This window comes from Polistes fuscatus, unplaced genomic scaffold (assembly GCF_010416935.1).
Source record: "Polistes fuscatus isolate 324 unplaced genomic scaffold, CU_Pfus_HIC Scaffold6, whole genome shotgun sequence".
Lineage (NCBI taxonomy): Eukaryota > Metazoa > Arthropoda > Insecta > Hymenoptera > Vespidae > Polistes > Polistes fuscatus.
In genome coordinates, this window is record NW_025113140.1 from 9,440,752 (window position 1) to 9,466,556 (window position 25,805).

Sequence of the window (25,805 nt, forward strand, 5' to 3'; positions counted from 1 at the left end):
GTGCGCGCGCGCACACACGCCTGTATCCCTCTCTCTCTCTCTCTCTTTTTCTTTCTATCTCTTCGTTGAGTCTCCACCGACACAACACAACACAACGCGAACGTCGTCGTTTCGTTCTCTCTCCCAGAGAGCGACAGTGCATTCTCCGAACGACGACGCACACGTGCGTCGATATGACGCGTTGGGACACTTATTCATCCTCATCTTCTTCTTATTATTCTTCTTATTCTTCTTCGATCAGCAACAGAAGCAGTAACAACAGCAGCAACAACAGCAGCAGCAGCAACAGTAGCAGCAGCAGCAGCAGCAGCAGCAGTGTTATCCACCACCACCACCTCCACCACCACCACCACCACACCACCACCACTACCACCATTATTATCATCATCACCACTACTACCACTACACCACCACTTCTGCTACTATTCGCAACGATCATAGTGCGCGAATACCATTGGCTATTGCTATTTAACGAAAGAAGGGAAAAAAGGTGGCCCGCTGATATAAAAAAAAAAAATATAATAAAAAGGTGCCTGAACGTACTCGACTTTTTACTGAGCACACACCACCGTGGGTTTCCTTCATCATTTGTGTCCTTGACACGAGACAAACGGTGACTGACGTACTCGGACGGACGATTCATTATTTTGTTAACAGAATTCACGTTTGACAGGATTTATTTTATTTCTATCTTTTTTCTTAGTGAGACACAGACGATTTTTCATTATTATTATTATTATTATATTTGAGAAGAAGGAAACATCAGAAGAGACCCGAGAAGAAGAAATAGAAGGAAGAGAATTTATTTGAAGAAAGTTGGAAGTTTCATTTATCGGGGACATTTTTCATCGAACAATAGGGGTAAGCTTCTTGAATAAATAATTTATACCTTGAGCATGATCCTTTGAAATTTTTACGATAGGTAGAGATACATATGCAATACGTATGCATATTATATTATTATAACCGTTATACACTTTTTAAACATCGTTTATTATTTTTATTTCTTTCTTGTTTCGCAAAAATTTGCAATCATCCTTGTTTGGCACCAAGGGGATCGATCTTATCAAACTTTCGTTCTGCGCGAGATCGATTTTAATCTCTACACAAACACATAATAATATTACGATATTAAAATGATGAAAAATAAAAAAAAAATAAAAAATAAGAAAAAAAAAGAAAAGAAAAGAAAAGAAATAAACCAACGAGGTTAATACAAGTCGCGCATTTGAAAGTGACTGATAGATTGATAATACGATAAGAACACGCAAGCTGGTTAAAAACTCCTCTACGTGTACGTGTACGTGTACGTGAACGTGTGTACGTAATTTTTTCTTTTAATCGAAACTACTAGATCTACTTCTTTTACTAACATCTCGCATTTCCAAAGATTAACGATGAAAAAGTGAAGAAACCATTTCGTTTGTAGTTGGGGTAGGACGTCTGGAACTAATGTACATATACATCTATATAATTTATGTATATATGTGTGTGTATATGTATATATTTCGAGGTCGAACGGACGAACGTCGACCCGGTCGTTGACGAGACTCCGATCGTTTCATTGCTTTTCTCCCCTTCTTTCCACCCTTACTTACATCCGTTCGAGACACACCAATTTTATTTACGTGTGTCTATACATACTTAAAACAAAAAACCATAATATAAAAAAGTGAATGAATAATGTCGAGATAAATATTGAATAACTTTGATATTAAAAAATGTAAAACATCATTTTGTTTTCCTTTTAATCAGATTAATATTCATAAAGAATGAAGATGAGAATTAGTGTAAGAAAGAGAAAAAGAAAACATGTGTACAAGTGAAACGTTTTGTACGTTGAAACGTACGTTAAAAACCGCGTGTAACAACGGTGGTCAATGATGTAAATAAGTGTATGAACGAGTATACATATATATATATATGTGTAAGAAAGAACTGAAGTTTAATTCACGTGTGTAGTTTGAAAGCACAGTTGAAGAATTATACGACAATGTCAGTTTTAACTAACTTGTCAGTCTTATTCTGTCTAATTTAATATTTCTCTCTCTCTCTCTCTCTTTCTCTCTTTGATAAAATTTATAATCGCACAATATGCGAATGATGATCATCGTTTATTTTCCATTTGTGTTTTCAATCGATTCGTTCACAATCAATCTACGTTAAAACTATCTCGGTATATACACATATCTTTCTTATATTTTCTTTTTCTGAAAATTATTTTCAAAACACGATCGATTGGAGTATGTAAATGATTCAGGAACATTAATCTTCTGTTTCTTTCTTACACCGTTTTCTCATTCATCCGCATCCCATCGTCGTTTAGTATCTTTCATATCTTCTTCCCTTCTCTTTCTTTCCTTTTATCTATCCATCTATAGATATATCTATCTTTCTCTTTCCCTTTCTCTCTCTCTCTCTCTCTCTCTCTCTTTAGCTTATATAAGAGAGTTCACAACGAATAAGAGCGTCCCTGGTTTCAATGCAGCACCGAACCTCGAATCAGCTGTACCATGTAGTACTTACTTTGCTTTCCTTACTAATTGATTTCTCTTGATTTTTTTTTCCTTCCCCTTTGTTTTCCTTTCTTTTTTTCTAATTAAAAAATATATATTATAATAATCTTGATTAAAATTGATCGTACTTTGTTTTATCGTATGTTCTCCTTATCATGGGAACGATATATACATTATGATACTACACGTATATCGATATCTTTCGAGGATTCTTGTTAGCACGAATATACATCTATGAATCGATTAAAAAGAAAGAGAGAGATAGTATGATCTTTATCAGAAGGATTCTAAGCTTGCAAAAGTTCGAGGCTCGATTGTTGCCGCATCATCATCGTCTCGGATCGATCCTTTTAACGGCACGAACTCGGATCGGACGAGTAGCAATTGAAACGTCACGTGGCATCGTTCTAACTCTCTTGGATTCTATCAACTATACGTCTACCGATATATATATATAAAATATATATATATAATATATATATATGTGTACTTATTCTATATACGCGAACATTAGGAAATAGATTTAGGAAGATAACAACAAAAAAATTCCTGACGTCAAACTTCACTTGAATTATCTTTAAATAAAACTATACATATAATATGTTTGTATGTGTAGCTGTGTGTGTTAGTGTGTTTGTGCATCAGCCAATTGCATTTATATCATCACTTTTTACGATGAACAACATTCCTGAATGAATTTCTTAAACGAGTGTGAATAAAAGATGAAAATATAAGCGTTTCTCTCTCTCTCTCTTTTTCTCTCTCTCTCTAAAGAAGATGATCGATCGATCACGTTGTTGTAAGATATATACGTACGATTTAATTTGTTTTATGTTAGTATCAAAACCTTGTTAACCGTAACTCAAAAGATATTATCCTATCGCGCCCGTACGATTATTATTATTTTTAAATAATATTACGCTTTATAGGAGAACTTTTATTTTATCGTATTTTTCCGAGTACTCGGAATTGATGTTTAAAAAACGGGTAGAGTACCTATAGTATATGTTATCGTAAAAGAACGAAATTGGATAATGTCAAGATTTGCATGGTCGTTTTGGTATATGTCTGAAAATATTAACTTATGAGAATAAACTCAAATATTCGACGTGTTTGATACGTGTTGACATTTCACCATGCGAATCTTGACATTCTCCAATTTCTATCTTCCACGATACTTATATATATATGTGTTATGTAGTAAATTGATAGTAAAAAAAAAAAAGAAAAAGAAAAGAATAAATTGAAGAAGAATAAATACTAAGGAGTCTAGAAATAGAAAAATAGACAGTTAGATTGTAGTTGTTAGATTATATTGTGTTGGTAATGGCGTTGTTGGTGCAGTTAATCGTCCCTCAACTACATACATATAGGAATGTTGCGACGAACGTTTAAAAATGTCCGCTTGTAACTCTTCCCGTTCCGCATTACAGAACAAAACTGAACAGAACAGAACAGAACAGAATAGAACAGAATAGAACAGAACAGAACGTCAACTCGTGATTAACGGATGAAAGAGGTCGACAATAAGAGGAACGTTTACTTAATTAATCTGGCTGGCAGGCTGGCTCGTTGACCCCGGACCCCGCCGTTGATCTCGAGATTCGCAATATTTGGATCGTCCTTCAGAGAAAATTGATTTCAAAGTGAATAAGATTAAACAGTAGTAGTAGTAGAAGTAGAAGAAGGAGAAGAAGAATAAGATTAGAAAACTTTCAATTTACTTGACGTATTATTTCTATTTTTTTATCTTTTTCACAAAGTTTACCATCCCTCTTTTATACTAGTATCGAGAATTGTTCAATAAATAATATAATGATAGAGAATATAATTTTAAATTAATAAATACTTTTAGTGTTTTATATTTTTAAATAAACGATCGATACCGTGAATATCTTCTGTATTGAATAATTAATATCAGTCTTTCTTTTTTTCTTATAATTTTAATAAAAAGTAGTATTATTCTTTTTCTTGGGATTGTTTTAAATTCTTACATTCAAATAAACGAATGACGCTATTTTATCACGTATTTGACAATTTTTCGTAATATATCTTATATTTAAATGAATGATACATTTTTAAATATCTAGATTTATCGAGTGACTTTTTGAACGTTTTATATGTAAATAATTGAATTTATTGTGCCAAACCGATACTTTACTTTACTTTACTTATATGCTGACCTCTCCGTGAGTCGCGTTCTGCAATGCGCCAGTTCGAGCTTTCATGTTCTCTCTCTCTCTCTCTCTCTCTTTTTCTCTCTCATTCTCTCATTTTATTTTTTTATTTCCTTCGCAACCTTATCAGAGATTTTTCTAACTTCCCTGAAAAACTTATGTCACTTTGTTAACTTGTAAAAAAAAAAAAAATACAATTTTCTTTCACTCCTTTCATATTTCTTCGAATCAATAACAAGTTTTATTTTATCGTGTGCATACCGTTCGAAAAAAAAATAAATATGTAGATTATAATATTATCAAGAAAATATATTGCTGAAATTTTGCCCGATTTAAGTGACTTTGACTATGCTTCTTATTTTCTTTTTTCCATTCGGTTAATCATCGTTTGTTAAGAACTTTCGGGAAACGTTTCCGCAGGCCATTCTCGTGTCACAAGCAATACATTCAATATAGACTCACAAGTAACATCGATCATAGGTTTGATCGAAACAGGAAAGCTCGTTTCAATACTTTGATCGCTTTCTTTTTCTCTTTCTGTGTATGTGTGTGTGTGTGTTTATCTCTATCTATCTTTTTCTCTCTTTATTGGCAAGTTATTCTTTTTTCAAAGGTTTGCACAATTTCCGATATCTTTCGCGAATTTCCCCGATACAATTACTTCTATCTCTTTTTCTTGTGTTGTTACTTTTATTTTTTTTTTCATTTTTATTTTTTGACAGTACGAATTTCGAAAGACGAGCTTATTCGACAAGCTACGAACAAATCGTTTTAACCCTTTCTCTTTTTTTTTTCTTTAATTCTATTCGTTCATTTTAATCGTAAATATTCGATTTGAATCGAAATCACGCTTGTCAAGTTTTGTATCATTCTTTGGATTATTTTTGTAAGAAATTGAACGCCCGAGATAGATTAAAAAAATTAGAATAGAAATTAACCGTAACTTGTTAAATGTCGAATTTAATTGTATTTGAATTTTTAATTTGTCTGAAGAAAGGATAGAAAAAGACAATCATGCGTGCATTTTCTTCTGCATCGGACATGTTTGTTTACTCGCCAACGCGTTATCAATGACAACAACCATATTCTATACAATCGATTATTCTTTTTATTGAATTTCGTAATAAAAATGTACAGAAAATATTGTTACCAATTGTATATCTTTATGGAAATAGAAAATGAAACGTATATAATGATATTTTATTTAAGATTTTCTAAAACAAAACAAGAAATGTTATCTTCAATTTATAAAAAAAGAAAAAAGAAAAAAAATGAATTGAACATAATAACTATTCTTAATATCATATATTTAAAATAATCGTTTACAAATGTAATATTTAATATTCTCTGTAAGGTATGTGCATTTAACCAACAATCAAATACGTTTCATAAGTGAATACTATAGATTTAAAAAAAAAAAAAAGAAAAAGATAATCAAATAGTTAATAAAAAGATATTGTTTTTGTACAATTCCTTCTGTAGGTCCTATAACCTTCAATTAATGTTGAAAGGATTCGACCAGTGTATCAGTATGTATAAGTGTATGTATGTGTGTGTAAATAGTATATACGGAAATTGAAAACGTGTGCGTAGAAAGTAGGTCAAATCGGAGCATATCCACAACAAGCAACCAGCAGCAGTAGCAGCAGTAACAGCAACCCATTCTTTATAGAATCCAAGAAGAGAATGATTAGTAACGAAATTGTATGGTAATAATAGTAATAGTAATAGCAACAATACTCAAGTCAAGTTGTAATTGACGTTTGTTTTTTCTTTTTCTTTTTTTTTTGTTTTGACGTTTTCCTTATAAACGAACCGATAGGAAAACACAAAAAACACACGTGTCACAGTGTTAGCGTATAAATGTCGCGGATACGTGTCGCACTTTTCGACCGTGAAGTTTCCGCAATATGTATAACAACGACAAGGACGAAAAACGCAGTTTGCCACGTAATCCTGACGTGGTTGAAAATCGATAGGGCTGCTTGATAAACGCGGATGGAAAGCTTGCTTTTACGGTTATCCGACAAATATTTGTATTTCGAATACATTCGGAAAATTATTAATTATTATTCTTCTTCTTCTTTTTTCTTTTTCTTCTTTATTTTTACTTTTGCTTTTTTTTTCTTTTTTTTCTTTCTTTTTTTTTTGTTACTTCCTTTTTAGGAATTTTATTTTCCACCGAACACCGATTAAAAACGAATTTTCATCTTTATCGTTAAATAGAATATATGAATCAAGTTGTATTGTGAAACGTATCAACATTTAATATGACGAAAATATTGTTCAACTTTAATCGCACGTATCTCATAATTTTGAAATCATTGTGTTCTATTTTAAAAAGATACATTGAATTTAAGCATTAAATTACAAAGAATATTTGTTGTACTGTTACCAACTGTTCGATGAAACATTGACGATGTAAAAAATCAAACGTAAAATCTAAACCAAATAGTTAATAAAAATGAATAGAAAAAATACTCATTGTCTTCTTTTATTTTTTGTTAATTTAAATGTTTCAACTTAATTTACTCATCGAAGTAGTTCCGAGTACCTTTCTGCATAACTCGAATTGATTAACAAACGATGTTAGATTTTTCAATTTAAAAAAAAAAAACCACATTAAAATTTTTATTTGGATATAAAATAATTAAGAATCGTATCTCGAGTACAATTATTAATAAACAATTACAAATTTCGATATTAGTTATGGTCCAATCCGATGCATAGCGAAACAGAAAGAAAGAGAGAGAGAGAGAGAGAGAATGAGAAAGAAAGATAGATGCATTAACTTAAGGACCCTTCATTTGAAAGCATAATAAATTATAATTTCGTCCCTTTGACACTAAAATAAGAGAGAGAGAGAGAGAAAGAGAGAGAGAGAGTGAGAGAAAGAAAGAGACTCGTTTACGTAAAATGAAACGAATTCAGGATTCAATTATGCCGTAAGACTAAAACGAAAGATTTAATTAGGAAAAGTAGGCCACTAGTTCGTTAATTATCTTTCCCTTTTCACGATGTTCGACAGCTTTGATATAAATGCATACACAATAACTTTACACTTTTAGAATAGTCATTGATCCGACCGGCAAAGAAAAATTAAACACGATAACAGTATTTTATACGATCAACGAGATTTTTCTCTATACGATTGTTATTTTTAATTTCGTATTTTTCGAATAATCCATTAGAGGAAATGAAGATATTAAAAAATTTGTTATCTCGTTCATATCTCTCGTTTGGATAATGAATTTCGATCGATTTGCAGCTCGAATCATATTACTCCTGGCGTCCTTGTTAAAAATAACTTATCGTCAAATGAATATTAAACGGACGAATAAACTTTCGTTTTTTTTTTTCGTATAAACTATCTGACGTAATTTATATATATATATGTGTGTGTAATACATTTACAGGTATGTCTGTCTGTGTATGCATTGATTGACGTCACCTGGCACATTGTCTATTAACTTGTCTATCAATAGAAATAAAGATAAAATAAATAATAATAAATAAAAAAAAATAATAATTCACTCTTATCCTGGGTCGGGGATCTTTTTTTTAATTTTTTTTCTTTTTTTTTTTACATACGCGTGATATGTGTTAAAAAATGATAACGAAAGATTGCACATTAAACGACGTTACTTTTACCTTACTTTTTTTTCTTTTTTTGTATTATTACTATCTTTATTATTAATATAAATCATAACGCGTCTAATCGGTGAACATTAAAACACGCGAGTCTGATTATCTTTTTTTTTTTTTCATTTATCGTCTAGTTTCGTCCTCGTTCTAAGCCTGGCCTGATTCACGAAACTTTTCTACGATATTATTACTTTGATTATTTACAGTTTGATAATGAAAAATACGAGATTACATGATAGGTGTACGAGATCTGTTTGTCGATACAAAAAAAAGAAAATTAGACGAGGGTTAGTCATAATCTGTTTTTTATCTTTGACGATACATTAACGTTTTCTATCTCTCTCTCTCTCTCTTTCTCTCTTTTCATTTTTTTCTTTTTCCCTTTTTATTTATTTATCTATCTATCTATCTAACTAACTATCTTTTTATTTCTTTCTTTTAAGATATTATATGATCGTAGGAAATAAACGAAGTACTCTCGGTATTAATAGACACCGGAAATTTATTTTCTAACTTTTCATAATCGATAAGTTCGACATGAATGTTAGGCATCCCGTGTGATCCCATTCCCGAGTAAATTTATAATACAAAGATGAATTATCTTAAACACAAATATATATAAACGTATACGCACACTAATGCATATATTATTATAAAAAAATTGACAAAGGAAAATAAAACATCTAAATATTCGAACAATCGAGATATCTTTCATTTTTGTTTTTTAATCGTAATTAGTTTTTCTGCACGTACACGTATTCACACACATACATACACAACACACACACGCACACGTGAGTGTACTATCTATATATAAAAAAAAAATCGAATAGGCCGTACACCGGTGCGAGTGTTTTCTTTCAGGGTTAAGGTGATTTAAGTTGCGAAGGGTTCGATTCTAAATATAAGGAAACAGAGACACACATTAAAAGGCGGGGGACGGGGGGAGGAGGAGGAGGGGAATAAGGGGCGTAAAGAAGGAGGTAACGAAATCAATAGGCATACCGAGTTTATGTGCACTACTACACAGTCTTATGTTAAATGTAAATCCGTTGAATCGTGCCTAAAATATCCGCGTCACCTAATATCACGTTGGATGGTTATTTTCCGTTGACGAATTTTATGTTAGAATTTGTCTCTTTCACGTGCACGTGAATCGGATTGTACCGGTTATCAAAACTGGCTAATACTCGAATTTCAGATCCCAAAATATTTTCCAAAAGCTCTTGTATTAAGATTTTAATAGAGAGTTCAGATTCTTGGTGATTAGAAGCACGACAATTTTCTTACGTTAGATTTCAATTATTTCGCGTATATGTATAATAGTGTATTCATATATTATTATTATTATTATCGTGAGTATATTATATTAAAATAAATGAATATCATAATTATTAATCAATTCTAATCATATATATTGTATTCATTGTGTCCGTATATTTTGTTTAAATATTGTTTTAATAATTACTTAGATAATTAAAAAATTAATTTATTGTTGTTCCATCGAAAATCTTATTTTCACTTAAACGAGTGGTTAATAAATAATGTGCAAGTTATCTAACATAAGTTAATTTAAGAAATGAAACAATTTTCAACACTTTAACGGTAACATATAATATATGTATTTGATTTTTGTTATATTTTACGTAGATTATTAAGAAATAATCTTACAAAAGGGGAGGAAGATTTGGATCGACAGTAGGTCGAAAATCGAATGTGGTGTTCGTGTTGGTTAACCAGAGAAGTATCGGTGACACCTAAGGTTACGGTAGCTCCGTATTCGGACGATCTGGCACGTGAAAAAGGATATTGGATGAAAAAGGGAGATTGCCGGTGATGGACAATGAGCAGCCGCACCAGGAACTGGTCAAGTGCGTGGTCGTGGGTGACACAGCAGTCGGAAAGACCAGATTGATATGTGCTAGAGCTTGCAACAAACACGTTTCCCTTTCCCAATTGTTGACTACTCATGTACCAACCGTTTGGGCAATTGATCAGTATCGGATTTATAAGGACGTAAGTCTTATATATTATTATTAATTATAATATATATGATTGATTTATTTATTTTGTATATATAGTTATAAAATATGATGAATATATATTTTATAATATTATAATTCGTTTGATTATCTATTATCATAATTATTATTGTTAGGTATTGGAACGATCGTGGGAAGTCGTAGACAACGTAAACGTTTCATTACGCCTTTGGGATACATTTGGGGATCACGAAAAGGATCGTCGATTTGCCTACGGCAGGTTAGTCTTTTACAAATAATTTTGATTAACTCAAAAATAGAATATTAAACCCTTTGCCGTATATCATTTGAATTCCGACGAAATCCTGTGACATTTACGTTTGACTTGCATTCATTCATAATTGTCATAGCGAGTAAGATTTGTCAAAGTTACGGCAAAAGGATTAACGATTGTTTAAAATTCTTTTTAAAAAAATAAAAAAAAAGTACAACTCGAATAAATGATTGATATTTGATATTAAATTTGTGCATTAATCTTTACGTACAGATCCGACGTGGTGTTATTATGTTTCTCCATAACAAATCCCGTTTCTTTACGAAACTGCAAAGCAATGTGGTATCCAGAAATACGTCGATTTTGTCCCCAAACACCGGTCCTATTGGTTGGATGCAAAAACGATTTACGATATATGTCTCGAGATGAGACCTATTTGAATTACTTCCGCGATCGTAGTCCTTTCGTAAGGTAAGTTACAAGTTAACATATTTCTCTGTGTATATATACATATATAGAACTATTACCTACTACCCACTTTCAATCGATTACTATGAAATAATGTGATTTCCTTACCTGCTATTCGATTTCCGTTACTACATATCTATCTCTTTTTCTCTGACAAGTAAAGAAAAATAACGAAAACGAACCAATACGAATCGAGCATCTACATATCGGATCTAGTTATTTTTATCATTAAAATGTCTATGAACAATTCACACATAAGAACTTATTATTGAAAAAAGAACATTTCATACGATCCATTTAAATAAAAAATATTCAAGAAAAATTTATTGTATTCTCAACGAAAAGAAAATCATAATAATAACAATGAAATTTGTTTGATAGATACAACCAATCGCTATACTTGTTAATGTTCGTTAGTATTCTAATATCATCAATATGTAGTATTTTAAGAAACATATTTAATCGATATTAAGAAAAACCATCTGATATTTGGACATATTTCCCTAGTGTTTGAAAAATAATTTACGGAATATCATAGAAGATTCATTCGAATATATATATACATAGACTATTCGATGTAACTTCGAATATTGAACACTTTAATAGTAAAGTATGTCAAAGTATTGATTCCTGGGGAGTCTTCGTTGGTTTATCACTTTCCTCTTCGCACCAATGACGTCGAGAAGAGAGAAAGAGAGAAAAAGAATTTCCATTGACATCGGATAAATCGAGAACGAGCGTGTTTGAGACTAAATTACTATCAAATCTTTTGTTAGACGTCATTGTATATCACCATACTTTTCCTCTCCCACGAGAATTTGTCCAAAGTTCATACCGACTTTTAGCTATTCTCTTGCGAATACACGTACATTCACTTTAACGATGATGAACTTTAGAAAAGCAAAAAAAGAAAAAAAGAAAAGAAGAAAGAAAGGAAATGAGAAAATCATATTCTGGATGTTTGTTCTTTTCCTTTTCTTTTCTTTTTCTTTTTTTTTTCTTTTTTCATAATTATTTCTCCACTTTTATATAAATATAGTAATTTATTAATCAACTGATGATTATTATTTGATTTTGTTTTTCTAATGAATTGTAGGGCTACGAGAAAAAGTGATTTGGTCATGCCTGATCAAGCAAGAGCAGTAGCACGTGAATTAGGCGTGTGTTATTACGAGACAAGTGTATTCACTTATTATGGTGTCAACGAAGTTTTCGAAAATTCTATACGTGCTGCCCTAATGCTAGAAGACAACAACGTTTTGGATGACTAATTTAAAAGGGTACAAGGCCCTTGCTTCAGGTAAATAATGATTATTATTTAATATTGAAAAATTATTATGGTGTCAAACGAAGTTTTCGAAAATTCTATACGTGCTGCCCAATTGCTAGAAGACAACAACGTTTTTGGATGACTAATTTAAAAAGGGTACAAAGGCCCTTGCTTCAGGTAAATAATGATTATTAATTAATATTGAAAAATAATAGGGCTAAATTGAAAATAATTAATTATTATTATTATTATTATTATTATTATTTGTTATATTGTAGGCACCATTTTGTCCGCCTAAACCAGTACCACCGGAAGTTTACCTAACAGCCAGTACATATGAGGAAAACATGAAAACATTATGGACAAAGCCAGTTCACACCGATGTCACATTAATAACAGGCAATTGCACATTTCCGGCGCATCGATGTTTATTAGCTGCAGCTTCGCCTGCATTTCATCGACTATTTTCAACTGAACTTGCTCACGAACATACACCGAGAAGTTCCAGCGAGTCCAGTATGGTAAGATAACGTTATTAACGTATTTTCTTTTGCCAGTATTTTGTTAAATAAATGATCACAAGTATTAAATAATAAATTATTTTATACAGATTACAATAGATATATTTAAAAAAAAAATAATATCGTATATAAAAATACCGACCCGATAAAACTAATAGCCTGGTTTTTTCTACGATTATTATACATATATGTAACTTTTGTAGGTAAAAACATAAATAAAAGAAATTTCTAATTAGAATAATAAATAAATATTTGTGTTCTATATTGTTCGATGCAATTAGGTCAGTACTTTCGGCGAGGCAACTGTCGGTGATTTTAACGACGATACCGAATGCCTCATTCGCATTGATCAAAGCAAACCCTCAAAGTGAGTTAATCTTTCGAATCCATGACCACACACACATGTATTCTTATATATTCCTATACTATTCGTGATATTTGATTTACAAGATATTCTTTATATATGTTATATACCCTGGAAATATATATATATATATTTATATATCTTTTTAGAGTATGGGAACAATTGAAAAGAAGATCGAGTTTCCAAGTTTTACCAACGATGGATAATCAAAGAAAAGCCAACGGTGCTACGAGGGAATTAAATCATCCTGCTTTTCAAAATATACGGGTGTCCATGGTAATTGGTTTTTCATTTTTTGGAAAAAGAAAAACATTTATTCGCGATTACCTTTGAAACTTGAAATATTTATACACCCTTTTTTTTTCTATTTCTGTTATACGAAACATCATATAGAGTGAAAATTCTAACGGTGTACAACAACCAACTACAGTGGTGACACTTTCGAAGCTAATTACGCCACAAGCAATGCAGCAATGCTTGCAGTTCATCTACACAGGAAGCTTGGATAAACGGTATCACGATCTACAAGTACGTTGGGTCGGTAGAATATTTTATCAGAAAAGGTACATCCAATGCGAATGATTGAAAGAAAAGAGAAACAAGGAAACACTCTTTATTATACTCTAACGAAGGTTCAACTAAAATTTCTAATTCTGATCTAAAATGTTTTCCAAACTATTTGAACAATTAATTAATTAATTAATTATTTCCTTTGTTTTTTTGCCAAAACCTTTTCGAGATTTATCTTTCTACTTAACTCGTAATAGTAGTAGTAGTAGTAGTTATCTGCAGATATTACAATGAGATTAAAAATTAGCCCTAAAATTGAACACGAATATGAAATAATTGATTTCGAATAATAATTTAGAGAAAAATTTTTCTCTAAAAAATCCAAACAAGACTTTTGGTTCGACCTGTAATAAATTCTAATTGCATTAATTTAATTTCGATCTAACGATGATATTTAAATAACACTAGGGGATTACTTTCACTATACTCTTTTATATACACACAATTACGAGATATTTTCAATTGGTATTCGTTTATCTATTTATTTCGACACGATTTAAACGATAATAACGAACGACAACGTCAATCAAATGTAGGATCGAATCTAAAGAAAAAAAAAAGAAAAAGAAAAAAAAAATAGGAAAAAGATGAAGCTTTTTTATTAGTGAAAAATATTTAAACAAAAAAAGAAAAAACAACACGAAACTAACGCGGCTGTATTCTTTCAGACAGCTCCTATTGGGCTATTACTGGTTAGTACTAAGAACAAATTCGTTTGACAAACACACGTGACATTTTAAACACACTCATACATATATATACGTTACACGTACGAGCACACACGAATAAGCACGAGAGCACGCACGCATATATTATGATAGAATCATTTCATCGAGTGTGAGAATAATGTAATACCCATTCGAAAGAAAATTAATATCATCTAAGGCATGTTTCTTTTCTTTCCCATTTTTAAATATCAAAAACATCTTCCCGGATTAATACTCGATTATATTAGGTTTTCGTTAATATCAAAAATTACCCATAGAAACAAAGGTCAAACGTATTTTTACCGTAGGAAAAAAAAAATGAACAATCGTTGGATACCCGATCATGATCATTGTTAGATCAGCATGAATTAACGGTTAATTTAATAACTAAAAAATTAGTAATAAAAATAACAGACCTGGATCATAATTGCATGGACTATTTTCTATCATAGTCATTGATTATGTTAGCATCGTCGAACTATCGTGGATGAGGTCTTGGATAAAATTCATACCGATCATCATCGTTTATTCATCATTACGAAATTAATATTTATGGAAAAAGAAAAAGAGAGAGAGAGAGAAAGAAAGAGAGAGAGAGAGAGAGAGATTTAATTATTAAAACATGGGATGTTTATTAACTTCAGGAGATCAGACAAGCAGCCGAATTTCTCGAACTACCGCAATTACTTATGGTACTTGGCACCATACAAACTCGTGAACAATTTGCTAACAGTGACCTAAATAATCGTTACAAACAAGTGGTTAGACAACGACTCGAGGATATTTGTCTTGAACAAGGTACAATTATGTCATTTAATTATATATTTAACATTAGATTTACGGATGTTTTTTATTCACTATTTTTTAATAACTTACAAACATTGTTTGAATGAAAAATAAAAAAGGGTAGTAAGAAGGAATTAATATTTACGTATACTTCATTATTGCATTAAAAATCAACATATATATATTTAAAAAAAAAATAATATTTAGGTTTTATATTATATATGTAGCAAAAAAATTTGAAATGAGTCAAATCAGTTCAGTCCGTAAATTTAGTGTTAAGATTAATAATTAACATTACTATCCAAATTTAATAAGATATTATTTGAATCGTTCTTTTTCTGTTGATCTAAACAAAAAAATAGGATTGTTTGCCGATGTTGTATTCGAATTGGACGACGGTAGTATGCCAGCTCATCGTGCTATACTAACTGCTCGATGCGACGTCATGAAAGCAATGTTTCCCGGTGATTTTCGCGAAAGCAGCGCCAAAATCGTATGTTATTATTTAATTTAAATCATAATACGAGGGGAAGGGAGGGGGGCAGGGAAGTGGAGGGTTTTGGGAATGGAACGATTTCTAATAATAATTGTAATTTTTATTTGAAATCGCAGATAGTATTTCCCGGTGTAAGAGAATACACGTTTCACAAGCTACTATGTTATTTGTACACGGACGAGGTACCAGCTATTTCTTCGGCCCGGTGTTTGAATCTTTTGGAATTAGCGAATAGATTGTGTTTGCCGAGATTGGTTAATCTAGTTGAAAGCAGAGTTATCGAGGATCTTAAGACTTTCGCAGAACGAAGGAAACGAGGCCGTTGAAAATTGTTTAAGACTTTTGGAACCGTGCAAGGTAAGTCAAATAAATTCAGAGATATGATTTTGATTTTGTTCTTTCCTCCTCTCCTATAAATGACAATTTTTTCTAAACTTATTTTTGTTGTTGTTGTTGAAATCAATAGTTACACAACGCGGATCAATTAGCGGATTGGTGTATGAATCATCTATGCGTTAATTATAATAAACTTTGTAAGATGTCACCGCGTAGCGTGCGTTTACTTCATCCAGAAAATCAGGAATATTTGAACGAACATCGATGGCCCCCAGTGTGGTACGTCATTTTTATTATTTTAATTTTGTATACAGGGTGATCCACCAACCTTGTATGATCTTGAATCATACGTACGTCATACACCCACGAAAAAAATATTTGCACTAACTTATGTACCTCTTCATACCATATAAGTTTTGTATGTAACCTTTTTTTATATTATAATATAACAAATAACGGAAATATTTGATATGTTAACAATTGGAAGACCACCCTGTATAATTATATAACAAATAAGTACACACATTTAAAATTAAATTAATAATAATTATTATAGATGTGTTATACTGTATTGTAATGTATATATTGATTGTGTACAATTAACAGGTTTAATTTAATTGTTTCTAAGACAAAATATTAAATGCAGTGTGTTTTTTTTTGTTCCCAACAGGTATCTGAAGGATTACGATTATTATCAAAAATGTTTGGCGGAACAGGTTCGGGAGAACAAACCAACGTTGAAAAGAAATCGGAATCAATCGGTTTGCTTGTGTTTCTCAGGCGGCTCGAGTAAAACAAGACGCGAAAGTACGAACAATGGCGCCGGTAATAATGGCGGCGGTGCATCCGCATCATCCACCGAACAGCAAGCAGTCGAACGTCCCCTTTTCGATGCTTCAACGGAATCCGGTGAACAACAACAGGCCGTATGACAAGAGCCAAGCGGCTTAAGCCGCTCCGTCAGATTCGTTTTGATTCTACCTGTGCTCTTGGTCTTCATTTGCACCATTTTTACCATTTTGATACTCCTACAGATTTATACTTAAGGTACGAAAAAAAAGTATACAAATCGATTAAATTAAAAAAAAATGAAGAAAAAGAAAAAAAATTAACGAAAAATGTCGAATATAAAACGTCACGCGTTATCCACGCGCGAAGGAGAATTTAAAACAAAACAATAAAAGCTATGAAGAAAAATAACGAAAGAGAGAAAATACAAAAAAAGGAACAAAAGCAAACGCGACGTGCGCGTGCGCGTGCGTTTGCGAATATTCACGAAGATGAAAATGAAAAGAAAAGAAAAGAAAAGATAAGATAAGATGAGAAAAGAATCGCAAATTTTTTGGCAAGATTTAATTATTATCGATCGCTTTTCTTTTCGATGAACATTTCGAAGCGTCTCTACTTTTTTCTGACCCCCGACCCCACCACCCCCCACGCCGACCCCTTTGTGAGTGACGTTTCGAAAAATAGAAGATGAAGAAGAAATTAAAAAGGAAAAAAAACAGAAGAACAGAAGAAGAAAATGTTTATAGTCGACACAGAAAGTAATTAACGTGATTTTTAATAGATGATTATGATTATGATTATGATGATGATGATGATGATGATAACGATGACTTTGACAAGTGAAAAGAATTAAACAAATATAACAACAAAAACAATAATATTGATAAATGTTTTTCAAAGAAATGTTAATGAGTATGCATGCATGCATACTTATTAAACACACACACACACACATACAGACACACATATACATACGTTTGACTCGCATACACCTATTCGTTTTTCTGAAAACGTTCGCGCCTTGTTTTGTTGGTTGCGCGATTCCCACGTGAGAAACACAGATAACAAACTGGTGTAATAAATTTGAAATGTTTTGAGCGCGTCAATTAAAAAGATGTGCTAATAATAATCCGTAAAAAGGAAAAAGAAAAAGTTCCTGTTTGTTAAACGCCTCGATCGAAATTGTAAAACGATAAAATTCGCTAGAGTGCGTTATTTGTCTGTAAGAAAGATTTCCTTTTGCAAAATGACGATTGATGATGATATATTTTTGTGGGGGAAAGAAAAAGATATAAGAAAGAAATATTTAGATAGGAAAAAAAGAAAGAAAGTAAAAAAAAGAAAGAGAAAGAGAGACAGAGAGAGAGAGAGAGAGGGAAAGAGAGAGATAGATGAAACGAATTAAATGAAAGAATGGAGGAAAAATCGAAACCATAAACAAAAAAATAAACAAACAAACAAACAAACAAAATAAACTGCGAATCCTGCCGTTCGTTTTGGAGAAATCGAGACTGGCAACATCGTCCAACGAGGATTTAGAAAATTAATCGCGACGGGCTCTTTATTATTACTATTATTATTATTATTATTATTTTGCTATTTATTGGTTCAATATTTTATATCGACATATTCTTATTCAGTAATTTAAATAAATGGTCAGTATTTATAATAAAATATCAGTATCCATTTTGTATAAATAATTAATCCTAACTCAACCTTGACGATACCACGAAACGCAACCCTATTTCTGTTATAAGCATTGATCAACAATTAAAATATTGACAAATAAATTTATGATTTATAATAAATAAAATATTTCTACATATACTGACCATTAATTTAACAAAATAACTGATCAAGAATTCTTCGAAATATTAATCAAATAAATATCTTTTTTTTCTTATTATTATTATTATTATTATTATTGTTGTTGTTATTATTATCTTTTTATTAGATAGTTATGAACCCGTTTTATTGTCTTACGAAGAATTGAAACCCTTACGATCGTAAGGACGTTCAATGCGAGTAATAGTATCTTTTAAAATGTAGAATTAACAAATGAAACGTGGAAAAACAAATGGACGAGAGTAAAGTTTAAATGTGTGTGTGAATATAATAATGTAAGAAAATTAATATAGAAAAATATATGAGTAAAAGAAATCATGGCTGGTGAGCTCAACGGACGTTTGAAAAAAGGTATATTATAATTAATACGTATATCTTGACTTACGATTATGCGAAATCGTTTGATTTTCGTTAAATATGCGCGTCAGACTGAAGTAAACGAGCAATAGTTATAGATTATTATTATAATAATATATACATAAATACATACATACAAACATATATACATACATACATACGTACATACAATACATGCATACTTGTACACTTAAATACATAATTACGTACGTACGATAAAAGGATGATATACATAAATTAGAAATGTAAGAGAAAGAAAAGAAAGAAAAAAAAGAAAAACGAAGTGTATCGTATAAGTGAGTAAGAAAGCCGTTTTACCACTTAAGTTTGTGCGAATTTTTCATTCGAATTTTAACGAATAATTAAAATACGTGGAGCCCTGCATATTTTACCAACCAATCACCCACCCACACTTCAATCGTTCCATCATCCACCATCACAAAATTCTACCATCTCGTTCATCCTAATTACCTATTCTCCCCCCCTTCCTCCACTTTCCTTGGGCCCAAACCATATTCATTAATAATATATATAAATATATATATATTGAAATAAATAAATATATATATTGAAATAAATAAATAAATAAATAACGTAATCGCGTAAACGTGAGCACGGTTCTTTCGAGTGCAAGGAATCGTCGATTTTATTTTCTAATTTCAAGATGTTATCGATTGAAATATCCATCCATCCGAATAATGAAATATCATTATAGAAAAAGAAGAAGAAGAAAGAACAAAATAAACCACACATTTTTAGCACGATTATACTAATCTCAATTTCTTGCTTAAGGAATGTAGAATCATATTAATAAAAAAAAAAAAATAGAAAAAGAAAAAAAAATCACAGAAGAAAGTTCAGTGAGATTCTAAACGTCTTGAAATTAGAATTTTAAAAAGAAGGTTTTAAAGATCGAGATTTAATAAAAAAGATATTGAAAAATCTTATAATAGTAAATGATATTTGGAATGATATTTTCACATAAAGAGAGACGAAACGACGACAATTGTAACATATCGATTATGGGTATCTATCGGTCACGATTAACGATTAACTAAGCTTAAAATGATAGTGATAAAAAAAAAACAGAAACCAAAACAAACAAAAAAGAATGAGAGAGAGAGAAATAGAATAAATGTATGATAAAAGAAAGAAAAAGGGATATCACGTTTGTAAAAGTTCGCACATAGGATTTTTAGTAATTAAAATGGTAATATTATAAACTAAGCTTGAAAATTCGCGCCCTTTTTAATCGCCAATACGCGTATTATGATCCTTGCACAAGAAAAGAAACGTGTTAAACGTGATGAGATGAGGTTTTTAATAAACAAAAAGAAAAGAAAGGGGGCCGTTTATTAAATAATAATACGAGTTTAATTCTTTGTTTTTTCTTTTCTTTTCGTACGCAGTAAAAAACAAAGAACTTAAGAAGATCGATCGTTAATCAATTAATTGATGAATTAATACTAATAATAATAGTAAAAATAATAATAATAATAGTTCATTTTGGATACTCATTATTCGTCATGGGCACACACATCGAATCAGATCATCATTAAATCATATTCGGATTCATTTAATTCTAACGAAATTCAAAACGTCGAAGTAAATATATTAATATTAATAACAATAATAATAATAATAATAATAATAATAATAATAATAATAATAATAATAATAATAATAATAATAATAATAATAATCTTGAATATAATCACGCGTAAAGAGAAAAAAAATAAGGGAAACGTTGAGAAAACGTTTTATCGAAAAAAAAAATAAAAATGCTTACGTTTATATTCTTACGGATACCAAATTATATTCACGCGCGCAAAATAAGATTTAAAAAGAAAGAAAGGAAGGAAGGAAGGAAGGAAGGAAAAAAGATTCGTATGTAATCGCTAAACAAATAAAAAATAAAAAAGAAAAAAAAAAGAAAAAAAAAGAAGATTCGTAGCTCGTAACACATTAATAATTTATTTGTGAAGGACGTTCGACGTACGTAATATTATGGTAGGAACGTTTAAAAGGTGTTACAATTCGTGCATACATTTAAAAAAAAAAAAAAGAAATAGATAAGACGAAAGTAATAAATGGGGAAATTAAAAAAAAAAAAAAGAGAGAAAAATAAAAGAAAAAAGAAATTGAAGTGATAAAAACAAAAAAATAACAAAAAAATAGAATGGAAGAAAAAACAATAAATTTTGTCTACCGCTAATCGTATTTTTGAACATTATTATTATTATCAACGATCTTGAAATCATAAAATCGTAATCACGTTTGAATGTAATGAATTTTTCTATGATAATGAAAGTCGCTGTTTATAAAATCGGCGGGCGTGGCGAAAATTCATTTTTCGTCGAGAGAGATATAAGGAAATATAATAATATAATATAATATATTATATTATATATTTTTTTTTTAATGAAAACTATTTTAATTAAATATATTATATTATATTATCATATCGGTAAAATTGTTTTACTCTTGACGGATTTTTCATCGCGTTCCGCGCTTGCAGATCTTCAATTAATTAATTGAGCCAAGTTATGCATAAACCTAACAACAACCCTTTGATCATCTGAAATTGAATAAATTTAGTTTTGAAGATTTTTAATTAAAACAATATGAGAGTTAGCTTCATTTTTATTATACAATATTTAATTAAATGTTATTTCTTCTTTTTTTTTCTTCTTCTTCTTTTTCTTGTCTTGAAAAATAATTTGGTAAATGTTTAAGTTCGACAATGATTAATATAATTAATTATTGTTAAAAATTTGTCTATATAATATTTTCAAGCTAAAATGAAATTACTGTTATTAATAATCCTACAATGTAAGATTCGTTTTTATGGTTGATAATTTTGTGATGAAGAAAAAGGAAATAAAGATTACAGATTCGTATGATTTACAATATGTTTAATTAATTTAAAAATCATTATAAAGGGTTGTGACAAATTTTTTGCATAACTTGACCGAAATTTGTAAATTCTCATGGTCGCAATAATAATTGTATCGCGTTACACGCACACATCGTGAGAAAAAAAAAAGGGAAAAATAGATAACTGCCTGAATCGAATAAGATAAAGATGAGGATGAAAAATAATGAGAACGATGACGATTGAAAAAAAAAAATAAAATTGAAGAATAATTCACGTTAGTTTGTTGGGTAAAATAAGGAGAGAATAACGTCCTATATTTGTTGTACGTCACGTCAATTTTGATGTCAATGTCGTCCTTCGTCGCTCATATACATACGTATATAAAAAGCGTATAATATTTTATACTGACAAAATTGGTAATTAATAAGATTTTAAATATGGTTTAATTAATATAATGCATACATACACACACATACATATATATATATATATATATATATATATATATATATATGTATATATATTATGTAATATAAATAAATACATAGCTGCGCGCAAAAAACGAAATCAAGAAAAGAAGAAATAAAAAAGAAAAAAAAGAAAAGTGAAGAAAGAGTACAAGGGGCGACATCTGCCGATCATTTCGCGAATCTTTGGAGAACCATATTTAAATTTGAACAAAAAATAATTTAAAAAATAATATCGTTCGCATTGATATTTTGTTTTCTTTGTTGTTTAAATTAATCAATATCACGCATTCGAATATTCGCGAATAGATCGCAAGCAATAGAAGTGGCTAAAGAAAAATATGTTATACCGTAAAAAATACTTTTCTTTTTTCTTAACAATAAGATCAATGCTAGAAAGCTGATACGATATAACGATGCGAGAAAAATAAGGATAGAAAGACATATCCATTCATTACTTACATTTACTATTAGGTTCCGAATACTTTTTCCTTTCCTTCCTGTCTTCCTCTTCCTGTCTTCCTCTTCCTCCTCCTCTTTCCTTGACTATTAAATCCTTGTAAATGAAAGCGCCATAAATTGTCGCAGAAAGTCTTTTCTACCATTTTGAAAACACACGTCTTTCACTTTCTCCATTATTTCGATGCACATATTATTAATTAAACACGGATAATATACATATATATATATATATATATACGTATATATACACACACGTGCACATACATACGCAGCACTTAACATACATCAGAAAATCCTGTGTATATATATATATATATTAATAAATTATATACAAGAGATTACATAAATAATAATCTTACGTTTTGTAGTTACGAACACGATAAAATGAAATTTGTTGAGAAAGAGACAAAACTATTGTCGTTTTTACAATCGATCATTATTATAATTAGAAGTAAAGACAACAAAAATAAGATATAAAAGAATCGTTGCAGTCAGAAAGAAAAAGAAACATCACTAGCAAAGTATGAAAGATATTAATATACGCAGTGTTGAGAAACGTTTTAGATAACCGATAACGACAATCTATAATGTATTTACCTTTTAAGTATCTTCAAAATCACTGTTTTATTTAAAAGAAAAAAAAAAGATAAACCAAAATCGAAAGCTTTCCTTCGAAATCGATTAAAACGGAAATTTAAATTTCACGATTGCAAACTTAAAATAAGAAAAACAATGAACAAAAGCGCGCGAAAAAGCGACGATCGTGACGATAGGATTTTAAAAAATGAGCGCGAAATTTCAAATTGGTACCAATGATGACGGTACATTTAAAAAACCGCACGCATGTTATATCAATTCAGCTTCATGTTCTAACCACAAGGATGAAATAATCGTGTACAAAGATAATTAATCTTTTACTTAGTTAAACGAAAACAAAGTGAAAAAACTACTCGTTAATAATGCAATTGAAAATTTGTAAGCAAACAAACAAAAAATGAGAGAAATGCAATATCCTTAAAATCAGTTCTGACTTTATCTAATTGAGATGCTGGTCGTCTCTATCTATGTTCTTTCAAACAACACACACAAGGCGCTAAATGAAATAGAGAAAAAAAAAACTTAGTTTCGCAAGAATCTAATCCCTTTTAAAATATGGTACAATAATATTATAATTATATTAAACGTTCTATCATTTTTTGAATATATTAAACATTTTTTTCATACTCCACTTTGTGCCTAATTCACTTTATTATACATACGCATTATCAAAATGTGTCCTGGCTAATATAACGTTCTATTTACATACACACATACATAAATATATGTATAAATAATCTACAGGACTGGCCTGTGATATCCTGAAATACATTTAAGCGTATCCCAAAGATTCTTCTGGATTATCCTAAATTAATGCGTCATAATAAAAAAGAAATAAAAAGGATAAATAGTACTTAACAATGATAAATGGAAGCTTGTTATTAGGCATATATATTTTCATTTCTTGGCAAGATTTAAATTAATTTCGAATGGACAGATTAATTATCCACGAAAGAATAAAAAGGTGTCCAACATTTCTTTAAAAATTATTCGAAGAGCTAAATATATCATTTGCGTTAGATATAATCTTGTACGATCATATGTATCATATTATAATTGTGAATGCGATAAAGCGAAGTTACGGTTGAAAGTTGAGAAAGATTTGTCATTTATGTCAAATAAGAATTTCGTAATAAATCATATATGTTCACTATAACTTTTTCTATTTATCATTTTGTATATCAGTACGAGTCATATATTTCTATTACCATTAATCATCATGTCGATTACAATAAAATATCAGAGTTTTTATTATATTAAAAATATTCTTTTAAAAATTAGAATTATTCATAACATAAGAAGAATAATCTATGTACTATATTTACATTGTAGTTAAACAACTTATTTATTGCATAAAATTCAATACTTATAAAGGTACGGCTAATGGTTTTATAGCAGTTACTAATTCATTGTATAATTCTTTATATTCTGGATGTTCTTTAATAAGTACCATAAGGCTACCACGCTTTACACCCATAGCGATACCAATATCCTGTCTCGAAGGAGTATAACAGTACGGAATATCTTTATCCTCGCACACAATTGGTAAATGGCACATTATTTCTATAGGAAACACGTCTCCAGCAAAAATAACTATTCTACAAAATTGAAACACAAATATTATGCAATTATAGTAATTCATAATATATAGCTTATTGTTTTGTTTACCCTTTTTCTCCTTTACGTATGTGTTTCTGCACATCTTTTAATCCATTCCGCAGATATGTTTTATGTTTGGATGCTATAATAAAATATGTCACAAATAAAAATTGTATTATTGAAATAGTTAATGATGATAGAAAGAAACATTGAAATTACCTTTTTTTATAAGTTTGTAAATTTTTTTGGCCAGTTTTTTTGATGCCATTGGTTTAGCAATAGTATTAACGTATTTCAACTTATCTTCGTAAGTTAATTCTCCTCCTTCTTGTAAACTTTCGTCTACTTCCATTTTAACAATTGTTTCATTCATATTTTCACAAAAATTAGTTGTTTCACAATAATAATTTATATCTTCCTATAAGCACGTGTTTATATTATCATGTGCGTTTATACTAGTGTACTCTAGTGTAGAAAATAAAAACTAACGCATAAATTGACCGAAGAGACATCTGTGATGAAACACACTCTATGGCGGTAAATACAAAAATATTTATTTCAAAATTAAAAGTAAAATCTTTTCTCGTAAGAAATAAAATCACCTCAAATTATATAAAGTAAAGATTCTAAACAATTTAATAATTTCTTACGGATTTCGCAAAATGTAAGAGAGATTTAAGATTTGTTATAATAAAATAT

General features: G+C 30.1%; 2 protein-coding genes and 1 long non-coding RNA gene across 3 annotated transcripts; 2 read left to right on the plus strand and 1 right to left on the minus strand.

Annotated features, from left to right (window-relative positions):
• The first annotated feature begins 336 nt into the window (after positions 1–336).
• On the plus strand, positions 337–9,246 carry LOC122523689. Its single transcript, XR_006305354.1, has 2 exons — positions 337–861; positions 9,203–9,246. It is a non-coding gene; the product is annotated as an uncharacterized LOC122523689 (long non-coding RNA).
• A 901-nt stretch (positions 9,247–10,147) lies between these two features.
• On the plus strand, positions 10,148–17,607 carry LOC122523688 (rho-related BTB domain-containing protein 1). The gene is given in 15 exon segments (XM_043645603.1): positions 10,148–10,354; positions 10,497–10,600; positions 10,868–11,065; positions 12,159–12,299; positions 12,443–12,509; positions 12,611–12,853; positions 13,135–13,220; positions 13,367–13,493; positions 13,611–13,745; positions 15,139–15,292; positions 15,643–15,773; positions 15,893–16,068; positions 16,070–16,133; positions 16,243–16,391; positions 16,783–17,607. Coding segments are annotated over 15 exon segments (2,217 nt in total). The 5' UTR covers positions 10,148–10,174; the 3' UTR covers positions 17,045–17,607.
• A 7,226-nt stretch (positions 17,608–24,833) lies between these two features.
• LOC122522860 (H/ACA ribonucleoprotein complex subunit 2-like protein) lies at positions 24,834–25,725 on the minus strand. The gene is made up of 3 exons (XM_043644198.1): positions 25,326–25,725; positions 25,176–25,248; positions 24,834–25,105 (listed from the first exon to the last, which is right to left on the minus strand). Exons 1-3 carry the CDS (start codon positions 25,477–25,479, stop codon positions 24,874–24,876), a joined length of 459 nt encoding a protein of 152 aa, XP_043500133.1. The 5' UTR covers positions 25,480–25,725; the 3' UTR covers positions 24,834–24,873.
• Between the last annotated feature and the right edge of the window lie 80 nt (positions 25,726–25,805).

Bases quoted from the DNA above. Each gene is read 5' to 3' on its own strand.
- LOC122522860 (XM_043644198.1), bottom strand. From the start codon at position 25,479: ATGAATGAAACAATTGTTAAAATGGAAGTAGACGAAAGTTTACAAGAA. The intron at 25,249-25,325 runs GTAATTTCAATG...ATTTTATTATAG, and splicing joins TTACAAACTTATAAAAAAAG to CATCCAAACATAAAACATAT. The intron at 25,106-25,175 runs GTAAACAAAACA...TCAATTTTGTAG, and splicing joins ATACGTAAAGGAGAAAAAGG to AATAGTTATTTTTGCTGGAG.